General features: G+C 54.6%; 1 protein-coding gene across 1 annotated transcript; it reads left to right on the forward strand.

The window, feature by feature from the left end:
- The first annotated feature begins 14,329 nt into the window (after positions 1-14,329).
- LOC306664726 (glutamate dehydrogenase 1, mitochondrial-like) lies at positions 14,330-16,818 on the forward strand. Its single transcript, XM_079145774.1, has one exon. The coding sequence runs from the start codon at positions 14,456-14,458 to the stop codon at positions 16,130-16,132; it is 1,677 nt and encodes a 558-aa protein (XP_079001900.1). The 5' UTR covers positions 14,330-14,455; the 3' UTR covers positions 16,133-16,818.
- The last annotated feature ends 3,036 nt before the right edge of the window (positions 16,819-19,854 follow it).

Below are 19,854 nucleotides of genomic sequence, written 5' to 3' on the forward strand. Positions count from 1 at the left end.
TCTGAGGGAGCCCTGGGAGGACATTCGTCTTAGTCTGGGGCTTCAGAAAGGGACCCTGGGGTCACAGAAGCCCTAAGGAGCAGTCCTGGGGAAGGGCATCCAGTGCGTGTTGGGGGTGGAACTTTCCAGGAAGACCCAGCAGCGTGAGGAAACTCCAGCCAGGTGAAGAGTCCGCCATTACCAAGGTGATTGTAAACAGTGAGCAGAGGGCACGTGGGAGGTGGAGGGCAGATCCGGGGCCTACGGCACTCGAGTAGTCTTCCAGATGAGGTTTCCACCAAAGTGCATCTCTGGGGACGAGGATGTGGGGCGATGGGTGGGGATGGAGGAGGGAGGAGGGGCAGGGCTCAGGATGGGCCTGGGCAGTGCCACTGGTGTAGGTCAGCTGACGGGTGGAGGGGCTCCCACCCATGAACACCGAGGTCCTGACTATGTCCTCCATCTGTCGCTTGGTGTTTTCTTCCCTCGAGGAGGTGAAAAAGCATGAAACAGGTCACCATTGCTAAAGTGCTTGGCAGGGTACCTGTCTGAGTAGAAAGTTCTATGCAAGGGTCATTAGGTCAATAGTGGCTCAGGGAAGAAATGAGGAGCCCAAGGCCCCTTCCTCTCCCTCTGACCCCTACAGTCAGTGGGGAGGACCCTGGCGTTTGATTCCTGACCCTAATTTTCAGTCCTTCTTTGTCCCTGAGGGATAGACTCTGATGGCCAGCAGTTTGCTGGAAAATGCTCTCGGGAGCACTCGAGAAGTGGAGACGGAGTCCTCAATGAGGTGCAGTGACCGCCAAGGACTGGGACAACCCTTGGGTCTGGACAGGGACACAGCTTCAGCAGCGTCTCTCCTGGCAGCAGGTGTGAGCTGCCTGGGGCGTGGCCATAGGCTCGGAGCACACAAAGTCCTTGGTGAAGGGGTCTTAGAGAGGCGGGAGGTGGCCAGCAGACAAGGCTCCTGGCAACGGGGACGGTCTATGTCGGCCCTGAAAGGGAGCGAGGACAGCACAGAGGCCAGCACTGCGACCCTCACCCTGACCACTCACTCCTCCGAGCAGCTTCCTCTGGCTCTGGCAGCCCCTCCAGGGTGCTTGCCTGACAAAATCTTCAAGAGCAAGGTCAGGAGAGACCCTCTGCCTTGGCTGCCATGGCCGGCCTCACAACATCAGAGGGGTCCTCTTTGCTTTCTCCTACTCTCCAGTACGGGTTCCTTCTCTGCAGGTCTGCAGGCCTTGCCTGGTGGGTGACCTGAGGCCTCACCCACGGGTTCCTTCTCTGCAGTTCCTGCAGCAGGCCTCACCTGGTGGGTAACAGGCTTAGGGTTAGGGTTAGGCTTAGGGTTAGGATTAGGGTTAGGGTTAGGGTTAGGATTAGGGTTAGGGTTCCTTCTCTGCAGTTCCTACTGCAGGCCTCACCTGGTGGGTGACGGGTGGCCTTACCCTGGAGGGGTTGCCTTCTGCAGGCTGCAATCTTCAGCTGGGGGTGGGGGGGTTCCACTGCCAAATTCAGCCCAGTGAGTTTGAAATGCGCCTTGGAGGACTCACGGGAGCTGGCCTTGTGTGTGGCACCCCTCTCTTCCTGCTCACCTGGCACATTGTCACTGCCATGGTGTGGGGACTCCCCTCCCTGCTTGCTGGTTTTGGGTCACTAGGAGCCCAAAGCATGCAGTGGGCTGGCAGAATTCCCAGTTCATGGTGAGGTTAAAGTTTCGCTTGCTAGGTCCCCGGGGAAGCAGTCTCTGCTATGAACCATCAGCTCTGGACACACGGAACCCACAGCAAGTATGGATCCCAAGTGGTGACCAGGAAGGAGGGGAGAAGGGCCACTCATCTCCCCGCTAGGAAGCTGGGCCATGTGCACTCACTGCTGAGGATAATGCTCTGTGCTAAGCGCCAATTCTCGCTGACAGTCCTGGAGAGTGGGGCCAATCCCTCAGCATCTCATAATCAGGGTCTCACTGCTCCTTAAAATGTGGTTACCACTAGAGCAGAGCCAGCTACTAGCCTGTGAGGCCCTGGGTCCTGTGGACTGCTGCCGTCTTTACACTGATGGCTGCTGTGTTTTTTGGTGTGACAGAGAGTGGATGCCAGGGCCTCAGATCCCGAGTGGGCCCGGGACAGTCGTGCTGGCGGAGGACCTGCAGCAGGAAAGGGAGAGCCCTCTGGAGACCATTCATTCACCAGGCAGAGAGTCTGGCTCCCAAGGTGGTCAGCCTGACACCAAACCCACAGCTGGGGTCCTGCAGCCATGCTGCCATGTCAGTGGCTCAGGGTCGCTGTTGCTGGTAGGTGGAACCTTAGGCAGAGAAACCCAGGCAGCACAGGTGAGGGGAAGCCCAGCTCACGGCTCTACCCCTCCCACCATGGCCAGCCCAGGCATGAATCCACTGACCACAGCTGATGTCCGCTGCACAGGTTCCTCTGCTCGTCTGCGTGTTCAGTGACTATGCCACTCAGCTTTTCATCGCTGTGACAAATACCCAAGGGAACAACCTAGAGGGAAGGCTCTATTTTGGAGGTTCCAGTCCATGGTGGACTGGCTCCCTGGCTTTGGCCTGAGGTGAGGCAGAGCATCATGATGAAGGACGTGAGCGAGGAGAGCTGCCAGCTCATGGTGGCCGGAGTGCAGAGGGAGCGAGGAGGGAGTCAGGGATGAGGTACAGCCCCAGGGGCAGCCCCCAAGGACCCACTCCAACAGTGTCCCCCGCCAGCCAGTAATGGCTCCAAGTCATTCATCTGTCCATGAGGTCACAGCCCTTGCGATCCCGCCAGTTCCCAGAGTCTCACCTCTGAGCTCCACGTGTTGGGACCAGGCCTTTGCAGGACTTCCAGATCTAAAGCATGACCGTGCTTCTCCCATGGCGATGACCTGGGCGGGTCACCGTGCGGCACAAGGGCCTCCCCCTCGCTCCCCACTCTGCAGAGCCACCTGACAGCCTCTGCCCTCGGTCTCTGCATCTAGTCCCCAGGGCCCTGACCAATCAGCCAAACCACCGTTTGCTGCTGCCCCTGATCCGTGTGTCGCTGATTCTCACACCAGCCACAGAACCAGCGCGTTGCCTGCTTTTCCCACTGGGGACGTGCCCTCCGGGGCCACCTGAGCTGGGTGGTAGAGCGGCTGCTGTTCTTCTAACTGAAGAAGAACCAAGCGTGAACCAAGCCCAGCCTTCTCTCTCCACCACCCTCCATGCCCGTGGCTGGGTTGAGCCGTGGGAGGGGCAGGCACCTCGGGTGTAGAGGCAGGAGTCTGCCCTGCCCGCAGCCTGCGGGTGGCCTGTGGCCCGCTCGTGCATGGCCCCACCTTTCAATGAGTCCTGCTGGCCCTCACCCCTGGAAGTCCATGGGTCTGAGGGAATGCAGCTCAGGGCACTCTGGTCCCTCACGGGCCTCCATCTCGGCCAGGCTCAAGGGCACCAGGGTCTTATTCCACAGCCTTCCACTGTCCTGGTCGAACACGGCTCTGGAGGCCTCTGGGCCTTCTTTATTTTTAATTTTTTTGGTACAGGGTTTTGAACCCAGGGGCTCTCTGCCACAGTGGCACATCCACAGACCTCTTTTTACTTTTGCTTTTTAAATCTTGAGACAGGGTTTCATCCGGTTGTTGAGGCTGGCTTTGGACTTGCTGCTGTTCTCCTTCAGACTCTCAAGTCCCTGGGATCACAGCCTCTGTGACTCTTGAGAGACAGGTCAGAGATGCTGTGGATCATGCAGCTGTAGGCGGGAGACACCCCTGGGAACAGCTTCTTTCTGAATGGCAGGAGGTTGGAATGAAACGCCCTGGGGCAAGAGAGTGTCTGGAGAGCAACCTGCGGAAACACTTCCCTCACCTGCAGACCTGCGTCTGGCTGGGATCACGTTCCACCTTGGGAAGCACTGGGTCTCGCACAGGAGGCTGTGATCATTTTCTTGTGTGAATCTGTGTTATTAACATGGCGTCTTTGGTACGGTGCCCCCGTGGTCTATTCTACAGAGTGGCCAGCAGCATCGACTTCACCTGCCTCCGTAATGCAGGGACTGAGTTATCCTAGACCTGGAGCACGACCGTGATGTACCTTGTTGCCCCTCCAAGTAACACGGCTGCTTCTTGTGCTCCTCTTTGGTAAACGTAAGAGTGAGCAGGCAGGCTGGGGTTGTGGTTCAGTGGTATGACCCTTGCCTAGCATGTGTGAGGCACTGGGTTCGATTCTCAGCACCACAAATAGGTAAGTGAATAAAATAAAGGTCTATCAACATCTAAAAAAATTTTAAAAAAAGAGTGAGCAGGCAGTCACCAGGTCAGCGGCCATGTGCTACTGGCCCAGTCTTGCAGCAGTGCCACATCTGGGTGGCCAGCTGGGAGGACTTCTGCATGGCAGAGTTTGCAGTGGCCAGTTGATAGACTCTGGGGTAGGTCTGCTCTTCTGAAGATGGGGCTGTGAATTCACTGGGGGATCTTGGCCCATGGCCTCTACCCCTTACGTCACAGGGAGCCGATCTCTTCCATCCCTCCCCTCTAGTTTGCAGTGCGGTTTTGGACCTACCATCCTGGTAGACGTGGACATCCTCCTGGGCCCCCCACCCCCACAGCTCAAACACGCAATGCCGGCTCCAGAAGGTGACCACTGCAGTTATGTGCATGGGTCAAGGTGGACCTGTGGATGCAAAAGCCCCATCATGAGTCCACCTCAACCTGGCCTCTATTTCCATAATCTGGTGCCCACACACCTTCATCTTATAGGTGACCCACAATCCAGTATGGCCCCAGTACCAGTGTCCACTCAAACCTGTGTTTGAGCCCTGTAGGTGCCAGTATCCAGGCTCCTCTTGGGAAGGCCCCAAGACTCCTACTGAGGGTGCTCATCCTGCTGTGCCGCAGGCTGCTCCCACAGCCCGCCTCCTCCCCAGAGGACACTCTAGCCACAAACAGCACAAGTCCAGTCTGAGCACAGGATCTCCACTTGCCAGGGGTACAGTCCGCAGCTGTGTGAGCCTTCTGCCTAGCTTCCTTGCAGTGTGCAGACAGTGAGGCCACGTTGGCTGCTGGGTCCTTCACCATCCAGGTAGCTCTTGCAGGCCAGACCCTCCTAGCCCTGCCTCCAGCCTTGCCCAGCTTTATCCCCAACCCTCTGGGTTGGGAGCCCCATGCAGCCCTTGCATCCCTGTGGTCATTGGGACCCCAGAAATCAGCACCTTCTACAAGTGGCCTGCAATAGAGATGATTTCTGGGTGTTTTCTCCTCTGGGACATCACTGTCACATTGGTGAGCAGTGGCTTGGGCAGGCCTCCTGCCCCTGCTTCTGTGTCCTCCCCAGAAAGCCTCCTCCACCACCAATCCCAGAGGCTCACTCCCAGCCACTCGGCTTGGACCCCTGCTCTCCCCAGGCTTTCTGGAGCCCACGTGGCAGGCAGTACACTGGCACTGTGCCTTGGGGGACTTGCTAGGCCTCCGCATTAGGCCGCATTTCCTTTGCAGAAGTGTGAAGCCCACCACCTTGAGCAGCACCCTGGATGTCACCCACACTAGCAGAGGGTGTGGGAGGGTCCCGTTGCTACTCCTGGAGGACCGTGTCCCTCTACAGGCAGGCGAGCGTCCCTGGGAGCACAGGGATAGGAAGTGCTGACCTTTAAGGTGGCGCACGCCAGTGTGATTGCGTGGGAATGCACGCGTGCGGTGTGTGGACCTGTGTGTGACTTGTGAAGCAGAGAAGGCCTGCACATCCTAAATCAGGACCAGAGAGGCCTGGCTCTGAACAGAGGTGGCTCTTCTGGAGCCCAAAGGCCAGGCGCAGTGGCCAGAACAACCCGCCTGCACCGGGAGCCTGGTCTCTCATGGACGTCCTCCTGGCAAGCACTGGCCTTCACTGAGATGCTCATTCTTCTGCGCCAGCCTGGCCCTGCACCCCTCTTCTCTGTGGGGAGAGCCTGTGGACTCCTGGGAGCCCTGGGCCACCTGACTTTCACGCTGCAGTTCTTCCTCCTCTGTCCCCAGGGCACCGACGGCTGCATCTAGCTGCATCTGGTGTTGATGTGCGTGGGTGGGGTCCCTGCCTGACAGGCCGCTCAGCAGCTGTGCGTGTGTCAGGTGTCAGAGCGGGGCAGGGACAAGTGAGCAAGGCCGAGGGCAGAGCGCACGCCTGGTCCCCTGGTGGTCCTGGAGGCCCTTCAGGAGCGGCTCTCAGGTGCAGAGGCGCGTCCCCTGGGTTCTTTGTCGGCCATCTCCCTGTTTACATCAGTCGGAGGTAGTCCAGATTTCATCTTCATCAAATACTCCCAATATTCCTCACGGATTTCTTTGAGGTGGTTGAATAATCTCTTATTTTGCATGTCAAAGAACTGGCCCTATTTTTAAATATTACTTTTCCCAGTTCGCTTTCATTTGGGATCAACAAGGGGAAGTTACTTACACAAGTTTGTTAGAATTTTCTTTTGTTCTGAGAAGCATTCAGCAGAGCTTCCCCACCCAGCCCTGCCAAGATGCCTGACTCTCCCCTGTGTCCTTGGCTGGTCTGCTGGACCACCTGGCACCTGGTCACTGCTGGGCACCTGCGGGTCAGTGTTCCGTGTCCTCGACATTGGGACTGCCCTCTCCCTTCCTAACTTTGGAATCTTTCCTGCTCAGGTCTTGCTGAGTAGAATTGTCTGTTTCCAAATGACAGAACATCTCTCCACAATGTGCAATAATTACAGGAGGACAGAGCAAGACTTCTCATGAAGTTTTCTGTGTTCAAGTAAAGAGAACGGTCGATTTACTTGACCAGTGCTACAAATGACCCAGTCACGTGTCACTTATGGTCCTGTGTCAGGGGGCTGGCATATCGTGGGAACTTAATCAGTAAAGGAAATGGGACCAGGCCCTGAGGGGGGTCATCTGGAATCACAGGGAAGCTCATGGTGTGGCCTGCTGAGCCACGGTCCAGGCCAGAACTGACCAACACAAGGGCACTGTATGCCACGCAGTGGGAGCCCATTCTGAGCAGCTGCCTGTGCCTGTGGCTGGGCAGGTGGACACAGATAGAACAGGATTACATGCAGGAAGCTCTTTCCCTAGCTGGACCCTGGCTGGCACCTTCCCTGGCATCTTGGCCCAGTGTCTGGATGTAGACTCGGTGCTTTATAAACAGCATGTGCTTGTTGCACACAGCTCTGCAGGCTGGGCGTCCACACTCAGGGCAAGCCTGGCTCAGTGTCCAGTGCAGCTCTTTTTCAGAGATGGGGCCTTCTTGTTGTCCTCACATGACAGAAGGGGCAAAAGAGACCTGGTCCTCTCTTCTGGAGCACCAACGCCATCGTGAGACTCCGTGGCCTCTCACCTCTCAAAGGCCCCACCTCCTCATGCCCTCCACTGGGCACAGAGTTTGTCATGAGTTTGGAGGGATGGTAGCATTCAGAGAGGCAGCCCTCAGCGTTGGGGCACATGCCCTCCAATCACATGCTGGTCAGTGATTTTCCAGACTGACAATTGGACAGGCAGCAGCCACGGCCTCACCTGGAGCCTGGGACTCAATGCGGATGGCTGGCGCCCCCAGGGCAGGCATGCTGAGAGTCGCCACAGGTTCAGGCTGTGCCAGGGGGTGGGTGGTTTCTTCTCCTTAATTGGAAAAGCCTGACTGGGTTTTTCCGAATCCTTTTCAAGGTTTTCACTTTTCTCAATTGCAAAACACACAGCGTGAATGACATCTTGAGATGTGATGCGTCCTTCAGTCCTGGGTCTGACCAAGCCCCAGGCTCTGGGATGCTGAAGGGGCGTTTGGGACACTCTCAGGGAATCGCCTGCCCTCCTGCACCTGCTCGTCACTCCCTCCTCCTTCCCCTCTGCTGCAGCCTCTTCCATCCCGGCTGAGCCCTGCAGGCTGCTTCTGCACACACAAATGTGCACACACCCTGCATCCACAGGCACACACATCACACAGCCACACCTACCTCCACTCCCGCACACGTGTGCCCACACTCATACACTCACACCAGGACACACTCGCAGGACACCCCCAGAACCCTCCACAGGCAGCGGCGACACAGGCTTTGGCACACATACGCATGCTCCCTCTGTCCCGTGCACACCCTGCACACAGCACACCCACATGCACACGCAGGATCACACGTATGCACACAAGCCAAACTCGGTAAGTATGACTCTGGGGCCTTTCTGCCACTACCTCTTGGTCAGAGAGCTGCTCCCAGGCAGCCATCTGTCAGGAATGTGATGACGGGAAGGCCCGCGAGGAAGGGATTTTCACACCTTCTTTACTGTGCTCAGGTTGGTCTGCACTTGGCTCCTACAAGTGATGTTCAGGCAGCAGAAAGGAAATGGATGTGGGGGCCTTCAGGACCTACGGCCCCGGGAGAAGTCCGTGAATGTTGAGGTCTGTGGCAATGACACTCTGGCAGCTTGTTAGGCAAGTCTAGGGAGACATCACACTGTCCCTACCCAATTTTCTGCAGACCAAGTAGGGGAAGGCTTGTTACTCTTATCACCCATGGCGGGGAATCAGGGGAAACCAACCTGAAAAGGCAGTGCTCAGGAGGGCTCTCAGGGCCAGGCAGATGCCCATCACCTTCCCTTGACCAAGAGGGCAGCCACCGCACCTGGCCGAATGGATGGACAACCTTGACCTTGACCAGCTGCCTCAGTCCGTGCTGCCCCTGGAGCAAGGATGAAGGGAGCTCCCAGCATCCCCCATCTCAGCAGACTGCCCAGCAGAACAGCACCCCCTGTCTCCCTCCTCCATCCCTGATGGGTAGGGTCGCCAGTGCCAGGCACCAGGAGGCACAGAGCCAGCCTTCTGCAAACAGGTTGCCATCAGCCCCCAGCGAGAGCCTGCCCAGCCCAGGAACTCAACTGTCAGGTTTTGGAGAGCAGCACTTTCCTAGACAACCTTGCCACTTGGTCACCATGTAATCCCAGTGGCTACGCCTCTGTGTCCCTGCTGTGTAGCTGTAGAGTCACCCAGCATTCCCTGTAGTACAAATAGTCCAGCCCCACCCAGAACAGAAGTGAAAACTCATGGTCGGCGGGTAAAACAGCTGCCTGTGCGGACCTGGCCCTCAGGATGCGTCTGGACTGAAGCCCTGGCCCTTCCAGTCCCTTCCACAGGACCCTGCCTCGGCCTGAGCCTTCCGGACGCACACCTGACTCCCTGCTGCTCTCCATGATGGGTGTTTTCTTCCTCTTTGCCTCGGACGCTTGTGGGTTGGTCTCAGTTCTCCGATTAAATAGGCCTGGAGACCACAGGGAATCTTCCTCTTCCCCAGCAAAAAGCGTCACATGCTCAGCTGTATATGCTAATCAGACAGAAGTTTGGAATTCTAGATAACAGGTATGCGTATGAGCCTGCCATGGAGAAATGATCTTTATAGATGGAGAAAAACATCTGAGTGTCCTAAATTGCATCACAGAAAAGAAGAAAGCAGGCAGACTCCTCATGATGTTCCTGCTAATGAAACCAAAGCTGCTGATGAAAGCAGGAAGAGAAGAACTGGTTTGCGGAACGTGGTCTCTCACTGCGCTCAGCTGCTCGCCTGGCTCACCTGGACAGCCCCGAGTCAGATCACTTCTGAAATGGAAAGGTCTGGCTGTGTGACGAACTCAAGCCTGCAATTGCAGATGGGACCCTCTGCCTCCGAAGACACAAGGGGAAGGGTCTGGGAAGGGTCCTGGGATGGCTTAGGTGACACTGGACCCTCCCGGAAGTCAGAGTTTCTCGAAGACGAGGATGTGTGATTTGGAATCTCCACACACTCCTGTACCTGAGACAAGAGCCAGAAACCAATAGTCTTCTCGCTCCTCTCGCCCAGAACACGAGAGCTGGGGAGAAGTTCTGTGGGTTTGAAGCTCTCACGTCTCCTGGCAGGGCGAGAAGCACCGTAGATATTTGCTGATATTTATTTATTCCAATTCTGATATCAAGTAGTGTCTTCCCGTTAACTGGAATAAGTGATGTGTCCAAGTCTTTCCATGAAAAATATCATACAAGGCACCTTTTCATAGCCCGTGCAGAATTTCAAACTTTGTGAAGTTTTCCCAGGAACAGGAGGCCCGAAAGACCTTGACGCCCTCTGTGAACAGAAGTAGGAAAAGAGTTGCCCAGGGGAGCTCTGCACAGGCAAGTAAGAACAATAGGGGCATTTAGAATAAAAGCAAATGTCCACAACACCTCGAAAGCAAAATTTGCCATGCAGAAATGGAGAGAGCCCTGAAAATCAAGAACCCCAATTTTCAGTCTCCAAGCATACCAGGACCAGCTCTGTGAGCTCCTGAAAGCCAAGCTTGTCGATTGATCAGTAAATAGGAAAAAAAATAAAAGGTACTTATTCTCATTCGGAGAAAAGACCTCAGCCTCTGGGAGGTGGCTCCAGTCCTCCTGTTCTCTAGATGTGGAGAAGACAGACAGATGCAGCCCACCCTGGGAGCCAGCCTGACTTCCTCCGAGGGGGTTCCCTTGTGCACCAAGCACAGACACACTCTCTGGGGAAGCCGTGGCAGAGTGTGGGTCAGCGAACCTGAGAAGGAGCCAGCGGAGGACCAGGGGGAGACACAGCCTCCTCCCTCAGCAGCTCCGGGCCACAGAAGGAGCCGGCAAGCAGCCATCTTGCCTTGTTGAACACGAGGTGGGGACAGAGAGAGGTCTCACCAGCAACAAGCCCTGAGAGCAGACTGTGCCCTTTAGTCCTGAGTCTAACTGCACCAAGCTGAGAGGGTGATGCTGCAGCTTTTCTGTTGAAGTTTGATGAAAGGGGGTGCCCCCAACCTGAGCTCCATTTTTCTCCTGACCGCTGGAGGTTCTCAGCTTTGAAGCTCTTCACTTGCATGTTTTTAAGGGAAGAAACTTGGAAACTTCACTTCTAGAATGGCCTGTTTTCTTCCAGGGGCTCTACCAAGGTCACCGAGCGCTCCTGGGGACAACACATCTCAAACAGGAGAGGCGAAGCACTCAGCGTTTGGTGGTAGGTCATGACCCAACCCAAGGCCCTGTCTGGCATTTCCAGAATTCACCACTACTTCTGTGCTGCTAGGTCACAGCTGGGGTAGAGAAGGGTCTCCCACAGGACGAGCATCTGCAGAGACCTCACAGTCGAGCTGCCCAGGAAGGGATGCACTTGGTCAGAGGGACTTCCTGCAGCTGGGTGCCCCCGACACTGAGGATGCCCTGCCTCTCCAGCCGGGTTGGGTGCTCAGGAGACACAGGAAGGGGACAGGCAGGAAGAATCTTCTCTGGAGCAGGGGAGGCTGGGATGGGGACAGGGACATGAGGAGGGCAGCCCTGTTTCCTGCGGAGAGACATTTTGGGTGAAGACCAGGGCCTCTCACATGGCAGGCACTGCAGGGAACACAGGACAGCTATGCAGAACATCGGGGCTGCATGGAGGCTGGGGCTTCCCAGCGGCTTCTGGGCAGAAGAACAAGACTGTCGTAAAGAAGCGTGAGGTGTTCTTGGGGTGGACTGTGCGTTCAGGGAGGGTTCTCAGGTTTTGCCAGGGGCAAGAGGCAGGGATTCGGGGATCAGTCCTTCCTGACCCTTCCGGACCCCTGAGCAGGGAGGCTTTTCCTCTCCTGCCCACCCCAGACTGTCCTCTCCGGGGTGCATCACACTCGGTCACTCTGCCTTTGGGTGGACCACTCCTCTCGAGAGGGCAGCAAAGCAGCAGTGCACTCTGGCCCAGAACGTGACCCTTGACAGAGCACGTGACTTCTGGCCTGGTGCTCTGGGCTCCAGGTGGCAATGGGTCTGATGGGTGGGAGGTAGGTGGGCCGGCAAGACCACTGGGGCGTTGGTAGGAGCTCCCAGGTCCCTCGTGCCTCTTCCTTAGCTCAGCTTTTGGGGTGAAGGCAGGCAAGGGGGTGTAGGTCAGGGGGTCACCCTGAATCACAGCCACTCAGGACTGAGCGTGGGGTGACCCACGTCCCTAGCTGTCTGACCCGGGTCTCTCTCTACAGACACCTAACCAACATGGATACCACCTGGTGGGACCCCGCTTGGCCTCTTGCACCCAACATTTGGGGTGTGCCGGAAGGAGGGCCCTGCCTGGGGGAGCTGCAGGCCGTAAGCTCTGGCATGACCTCCACGGTGAGTGACCTCCCTTCCCTGCCTGCACACCAGCATGCCCAGACTGTTCTGTAGAGATCTCTCTTAAAAATCAATTGTGGGTCAAAACAATGGACTCAAAGTTTCTTGTATTTTCCTGAAAAAATTTATTTACTGTTCAGAGTGGAGTCGGCCCCAGACAGCCTGAGTTTAGACACATGGAGTTGTATTTCAAAACCTTCTAGCAGCTTCTCCCTCGTTGGACTCCTGGTAAGTGAACATCTAGAGAGCTCCTGCACTGTTAGGGTCTCTTCAAGCTTTCTTTCATCCCGGTTTTGCACATCAGCGGGTCTCAGAAGGACACCTGCGAGAGGTTAGGAGCCGCAGGTCCTGGAAAGCTCTGGGGACGCCGGCCTGGGTTATGCTTGGCTGAGAAGGCACAGCTGAGCCAGGAGCCAGGGGCAGCACAATGGCCTCCTCAACCGACACCTGGGCAGCTGGTCGGCAGCTTACACGGGGACTTGCTCCTCGCCCTGGCCAGTGTCCTGGGATCCGTGGAAGACGTCTGGGCGCATGGAGCAGTGAAGGATCACGGCCATCCGTCTCATTTCAGCCATGGGGGAGGTCGCCTGCCCGCCTGTTATGATGACACACGGGTGGATGGGAAGGTGTAGATGTGGGCTGCATTTCTGGACGAACCCCACCCGCCCGAGAGGACGGATGTGCTGACGGTGCCACCGGTGCTCGCGGGAGCCCAGGCCCAGCTCAGGGAGCTGCACCCTGAGCACAGAGCAGACTGTTGCCGGCCCACGATGTCCAGGGCGGGGTCAGAACAGGAAGCGCATTATTCCAGCTTATCACGAGTGGTTTTCCTGTGCTTCTGAGACAACGCGGAGAAGCCCATGCCCAAAGACAGGCCCACGAGCCCACGGCTCACTTCCACTCCAGCAGAGACTCCGAGGGCCTTGAAAGGGACACAGAAGGAGACACTTCCCGGGGCAAGACACGCCGTCCCTCGCTGCAGGGGAAGAGTGGCGGACAAGGCCAACCTGGGTTCTTCCTCAGGGCTGAGGACAGGGACCCTGGTGAGTTCGGGTGATGTCAGCAGCAGAGGCAAGGGAGAGCTGCAGGGAGCTGAGGGACGTGGACGGGCCCTTCCGGGGATGCACTGGAACCTCAGGAGCTCCCCCTGTGTGGTCCCCTGGCTGCAGCACAGTGGTCACCGAGGGCTGTCAGGTCAGGGCCTGCGCCACCACCCAGGTGAGGGGTGGACCCCCGCGAGGGCCAGGGGACCACAAGAAGAAACTGGACCCAGAGCTATCTAGGAGGAGAGGGCACAGGCCCTGCTGCTGCGACAGGCCAGGGGCCAGAGGTGGGGGAGGACACCTCCCAGAGGGCACCGCCGGGAGCGCCAGGCCGCTGCAGTCACCAGAGCAGGCAGGGGAGACAACGGCTGGTTGCAGGCGGTGAATCCGAGGTGCTCTGGGTATAGCGTCCATTTCACAGGCCCCTGGATGGTCCGCTCCAGAGACGGGAGCTGTGGCCCATCTGCATCAGCTAGGACACCGGCAGTGCCCCCTTGAAATGGAGCGCTGGCACCCTCTCAACAGAAGGTTGTGAGCACGCACACGCATGTCCTGCAGCTGCCGAGACGAACTTTCATAAACAGAGAGGACTGAGCGAACAGAAGCACATCCCTGGGGGGCTTTAGAGGTCAGGAGTAAAACCGCCCAAGCCTCTGAGGCAGAGGCTGCCTGGCTCCGACCTCCACCTCCTGCCTGGCCTCCCCTGGCGTACACATCTTCTGCTTTCTGTCTGTCAAGTTGTGCTGGGCTTCTCTCTTACAAGGACAGGCGTGCTGACCTCTGCAGCCCAGGCAGGTGATAACCCAGGGCAAGTTCCCAGCTAAAGATGCTTGGCTCAGCCGGCATCGCCAGTCTCGCCACGTATGGCAGCACCTGCAGTTCCGGGGCATCTGGATATCCTCTCTTTCCGAGGTCCCTGGTCTAGGCTGCACACATACCCAGCCAGGCACCCTAGGCCTTGGGAGATGCTACTTTTCAAATCAGGCATAGCTCCCATGCCTAGAGCCTTGGTTATCTTTTGTGATCCAAACTTTCAGTCATGAGTACTTTTTAAGAAAGCAAACTTGTTTAGAAGATGAAGAGGAATGCATTGTTTCATGTAACTGAAAAGTTCAAGATTAGGACTGGAGGCCGGCACGCGCCGCCGCCTGGGAGGCCGGGCGAGGCCGCGGCGGAGGCGGAGGCCGGTCGCCCTGGGCGGCGCGCGGCCCCAGAAGTCCGTCCTCCCCGTTAGACGACAAGCGGTCGAGGGAAGGGGACAGCCAGGCAGGCAGGAAGCTACAGCTTAAAAGGGCTGCCCGCGCTGAGTCCCTCCTCCCTCAGTCCCAGGCCTCCGAGCGCACCTCTCCTGCGGCCCGCTGGCCCCTGGCTTCTACTCTCCGCCATGTACTGCCGCTTGGGCGAAGCGCTGCTGCTGTCGCGCGCCGGACCCGCTGTGCTGGGCTCGGCGGCAGCGGACTCGGCCGCGTTGCTGGGCTGGGCCCGCGGGCAGCCCGCCGCCTCCCCGCAACCCGGGTTCACGCCGCCCGCCCGGCGCCACTACAGTGAGGCGGCGGCCGACCGCGAAGACGACCCCAACTTCTTCAAGATGGTGGAGGGCTTCTTCGACCGTGGCGCCAGCATCGTGGAGGACAAGCTGGTGGAGGACCTGAAGACCCGAGAGAGCGAGGAGCAGAAGCGGAACCGGGTGCGAGGCATCCTGCGAATCATCAAGCCCTGCAACCATGTGCTGAGCCTCTCCTTCCCCATTCGGCGCGACGACGGTTCCTGGGAGGTCATCGAGGGTTACCGGGCCCAGCACAGCCAGCACCGCACGCAGTGCAAGGGAGGTATCCGTTACAGCACTGATGTGAGTGTAGATGAAGTAAAAGCATTGGCTTCTCTGATGACTTACAAGTGTGCAGTGGTTGATGTTCCATTTGGGGGTGCTAAAGCAGGTGTTAAGATCAATCCCAAGAACTATACAGATAATGAATTGGAGAAGATCACAAGAAGGTTCACTATGGAGCTTGCCAAAAAAGGTTTTATTGGTCCTGGCATTGATGTGCCTGCCCCGGACATGAGCACAGGCGAGCGGGAGATGTCCTGGATCGCTGATACCTATGCCAGCACCATAGGGCACTATGATATTAATGCATATGCCTGTGTTACTGGTAAACCCATCAGTCAAGGAGGCATCCATGGACGCATCTCTGCTACTGGCCGTGGTGTTTTCCATGGAATTGAAAACTTTATCAATGAAGCTTCTTACATGAGCATTTTAGGAATGACACCAGGATTTGGAGATAAAACATTTGTGGTTCAGGGGTTTGGTAACGTGGGCCTGCACTCTATGAGGTATTTACATCGTTTTGGTGCTAAATGTGTTGGTGTTGGTGAATCTGATGGGAGTATATGGAATCCAGATGGTATTGACCCAAAGGAACTGGAAGATTTCAAATTGCAACATGGATCAATTCTGGGCTTCCCCAAGGCAAAGGTATATGAAGGAAGTATCTTGGAGGCTGACTGTGATATACTGATCCCTGCTGCCAGTGAGAAGCAGTTGACCAAATCCAATGCACCCAGAGTCAAAGCCAAGATCATTGCTGAAGGTGCCAATGGACCAACCACTCCAGAAGCTGATAAGATTTTTCTGGAGAGGAACATCATGGTTATTCCAGATCTCTACTTAAATGCTGGTGGAGTGACAGTATCTTACTTTGAGTGGCTGAAGAATCTGAATCATGTCAGCTATGGCCGATTAACCTTCAAATACGAAAGGGATTCTAACTACCACTTGCTCATGTCTGTTCAAGAGAGTTTAGAAAGAAAATTTGGAAAGCATGGTGGAACAATTCCTGTCGTACCCACTGCAGAGTTCCAGGACAGGATATCAGGTGCATCAGAGAAAGACATTGTGCATTCTGGGTTAGCCTACACCATGGAGCGTTCAGCCAGGCAAATTATGCGTACAGCCATGAAGTATAACCTGGGCTTGGACCTGAGAACAGCTGCCTATGTCAATGCCATTGAGAAAGTCTTCAAAGTGTACAACGAAGCTGGCGTGACCTTCACATAGATGGATCTTGGTTAACTTCCTCATCACCCTCTTCACCTATAACTTCTGCTGACCTATCACAAGTTTACATGTAACTGCAGAAATCTTTCTCTCATGACTCATTAAACAATGGACACTGTTCTCAACAAGTCAATCTGTTCAGCCCCTTAAGAAGAAAGAAATTAAGTTTAGGGGATCTGTACAATCTGATGAGTATGAAAGTAGAAATCACCTATTCCAGAGAGCCATTTAGGCACTTTGCTTTTAAATAAAAAGTCTTTTGCCTGACTGTGCTGCCTTGCTCCAGGGCTCTTCCAACATAGTCAGTGCTATTACCAGGGAAAGCAGTCAAGAACAGTCACTCAGTTTTGCTCTGGACAAATCTGGGACGTACTATAACTTGGACACATGTGAGAATTAGAGATACTGTTTTCAGAAAGTAGCATGGTCCTCAAATGAGTTATTGATATTACATCTGCATAATAACTCAGTTTTACAAGCTGCAAACAAAAATAAAAGCTGTCTCGTATGCATTTTATTCTCATAGAATAAAATAAGTACATGCTGCTGTAATAAAATTGCCTTGAATCACTTAATAAGCCTAACCTGACTCAAGCAGTGAATGCCTATAAACATAGTAAATGAAGAAACTAGTATTTTTATATCATAAAACAGTATCATTTATAGCTTATCAGTTATGTATTGTCTGGCAAAAATAAAAAGCTTGATGGAGGTCTGTCTTCATACCCAGAAACATTGGAGGCTATTTTTGTTAAAACTATCAGAATTTGCTAACTACCATTAGGATACATAGTCCAAAGAGTTTGGTGACCTCTTTATCATGTTAGTTAATTGTTCTTCCCTTTTGAAGATATATTGTGTTGACTAACTGAACCCTAATTCAAGTAGTGTCCCAAGAAAAACCACTGGGCTCCCCGTTTGAAGTCCAGCTGACTCTGAGCATTGCTGGTGGCCACAACTCAGACCGTGTCCTCTCCTTCTGGAGGCTTTGCATTCTGCACCCAGCTTCATTAACAGTAGGCTGAAAACAACATAGGTTCTAGTGTTTATAGAGTTTTTTGGCCAGGGCCTTTTGAGCAGTAGTGTCCCAATAAAGTACTAGATATTTATGTAAGAATGAGTGCTTTTTTTTTTTTTTTTTAAACAATAATGCCCTTTCACAGATTTCTAACTACTTTGTAACTGCCTGACTTAACCTGATGATAAAAGCAGTTATTAAAAGTCTACCTTTTCCAAAAAAAAAAAAAAAAAAAAAAAAAAAAAAAGATTAGGACTGGATGCAGGTGCGGATGGACTCAGGGGCCCATATGGTGCCATGAGAGATCTTTCTCTCTCTGGTCTCCATTCTGCTCTGGGTCCATCTCTGCTGGGGGAGCCCCTGGGGGACCCATTCATACATCATCCCTAAAGCAAGTCATCCCGCTAGAAGGAAGGGACTGCTACTAAAGGGCAAGCAGTAAGCCCACTCACCACCCATTTCCCACGGACTATCTGAGGATTTTGAAACAGAGCGTTAATAAGAAGGAAGCATTTGCACTCTTCCCATTGACAAATTTGGAAGAGTGCTTTCGTCCTCCTGTGTCTGTCGCTAGCTTCAGAAGACCGCTCCACATGGACCACACCATGACCAGCACTTCGAGAGTTGCTGCAGGTACTCGGGAGAATCCTTGGATCCCTTCACAGGCCAGCAGAGGCAGAGGCAGGCATGCAACCCCTAGGATCCCTCACCTTCGAGGCTGGAAGAAGTGTCGAACACGGGCAGTCTCAATTTTTTTGGCAAGAAGACAACATATTTAGCAATTAGAGAAATGCAAATCAAAACTACTCTAAGATTTCATCTCAGCCCAGTCAGACGGGCAATTATCAAGAATACAGGAAACAATAAATATTGGCAAGGATGTGGGGGAAAAGGTGCACTCATACATTGCTGTTGGGGATGCAAATTGGTACAACCATTATGGAAAGCAGTTTGGAGATTCCTCAAAACACTTGGAATGGAACCACCATTTGACCCAGCTATCCCGCTCCTCAGTTTATACCAAAAGGACTTAAAAATCAGCATACTACAGTGACACAGCCACATCGATGTTTATAGCAGCTCAATTCACAATAGCTAAACTATAGAACCAAGCTAGATGCCCTTCAGCAGATGAACAGATAAAGAAAATGTGATTGATATATGATGGAATATTACTCATCTTTACTCAACTTTAAATAAGAATAAAATATTACTCAACTTCAAATAAGAATAAAATTATGGCATTTGCTGGTAAATGGATGGAGCTAAAGAATATCATCCTAAGCAAAATAAGCCAAACCCAAATTATCAAAGGACAAATGTTTTCTCTGATATATAGATGCTGATTCACAATAAGGGGAGCTGGGGACACTAGGGAAGAATAGAGTCACTTTGTATTAGGCAGAGGGGAGTGAAGGGAGGGGAAGGAGTGTGGGGTAGGAAGGATCCTAGAGTGAAAGGGACATTATTACCTCATGTACATGTATGACTGCATGACTGATGTGATCCTGCAACATGTACAATCAGACAAAGGAGAGATTCCACTCTACTTATGTATGATCTACCAAAATGTATCAATGCATTTTACTGTCATGTACAACTAATTAGAGCAAATAAAAAATTAATGACAAAAGAAAGTATGTCTAGACTAGAGGCAAAAGAAGAAGAAAACACAGGTCAGGGCAGGCCCAGGCGGACTCTGGCTGGGGCCTCTGGTAGCAGAGGCTGAGGCTGGGCTGCAGGAACCCGGCAGGAACACCAAGGGGGCATGGGAAATGGCTCTGGCCTGATGCATGGACCGCAGGGGCATCTCCTGGGACACAACCATGCCACACTGTCCCCACAATTTAGAGTCTGCCATGCCTTCAGATCACCCACAAGAAGACCCTTGAGGTGTAGAGCAGGCCCACGAGGAAGGTGGAGAAGGTCGGCTGGGAGAAGGGGCCGACCCTCCAGCTCCTCAGAGGCAGAAGATGCAGGCCTCCGGGGACGGGCACTGTGCAGCTGAGACGTTGCAGCACCATCCTGGCCTCGGCCTGGGGAGCCTGTGCCCTTGCTCCTGGGCTGTGGACCTGTTGCAGTCCAGAAAGAAAGAGACCCAACAGGTGTGGGGAGGGAGGCCCTGCCCGGCATGAGGGAGGAGGAAGAGAAGCCGGGGGTCTTCTCCCACTTTGAAGGGCTAGAATCAGTTGGCGGCGTGCCCTCAAATCCACGCCCACCAGAAACTCAGAGTTCACGCCAACTGGACACTGTTCTTAAAGATGCAGTTGCTACCTCAGCAGGAATCTTGTGGACTGGAGCCTTCTCGTGACTGGAGTCCTGCGGAGAGGGAGATGGGGATCAGGGCACAGACGGGGAGAGGGTGGGAGAGAGCAGAGTGTCTGAAGACCCAGGAACTCTGGGCCGGGCCACTGCAGACGCCAGAGGAAACAGAAGGGCCCTTCCCTGCACCCCAGGGAGCACGCCCTGCTCCACCTTGGCCTCAGACCTTGGGCCTCCAGGGGAGAGGTTAAGTTCCAGTCCTTTATGCCCCTGGGTTTGAAGCACTGGGGAGGCAGTCCCGGGGCCTCCAGGGCCAGACCTCCGTTTAACCACCCCATGCCATGCTGCCGTCAGGAGGCAGAGTGAGTGAGAGCCACGGGCAACGATGGAGAGAGTGACAAGTCATCCAGCCAGCCCCTGGAGGCTGCCGCGGCCACTGTGC

This window comes from Sciurus vulgaris (assembly GCF_902686455.1).
Source record: "Sciurus vulgaris genome assembly, chromosome: 6".
NCBI classification, from domain to species: domain Eukaryota; kingdom Metazoa; phylum Chordata; class Mammalia; order Rodentia; family Sciuridae; genus Sciurus; species Sciurus vulgaris.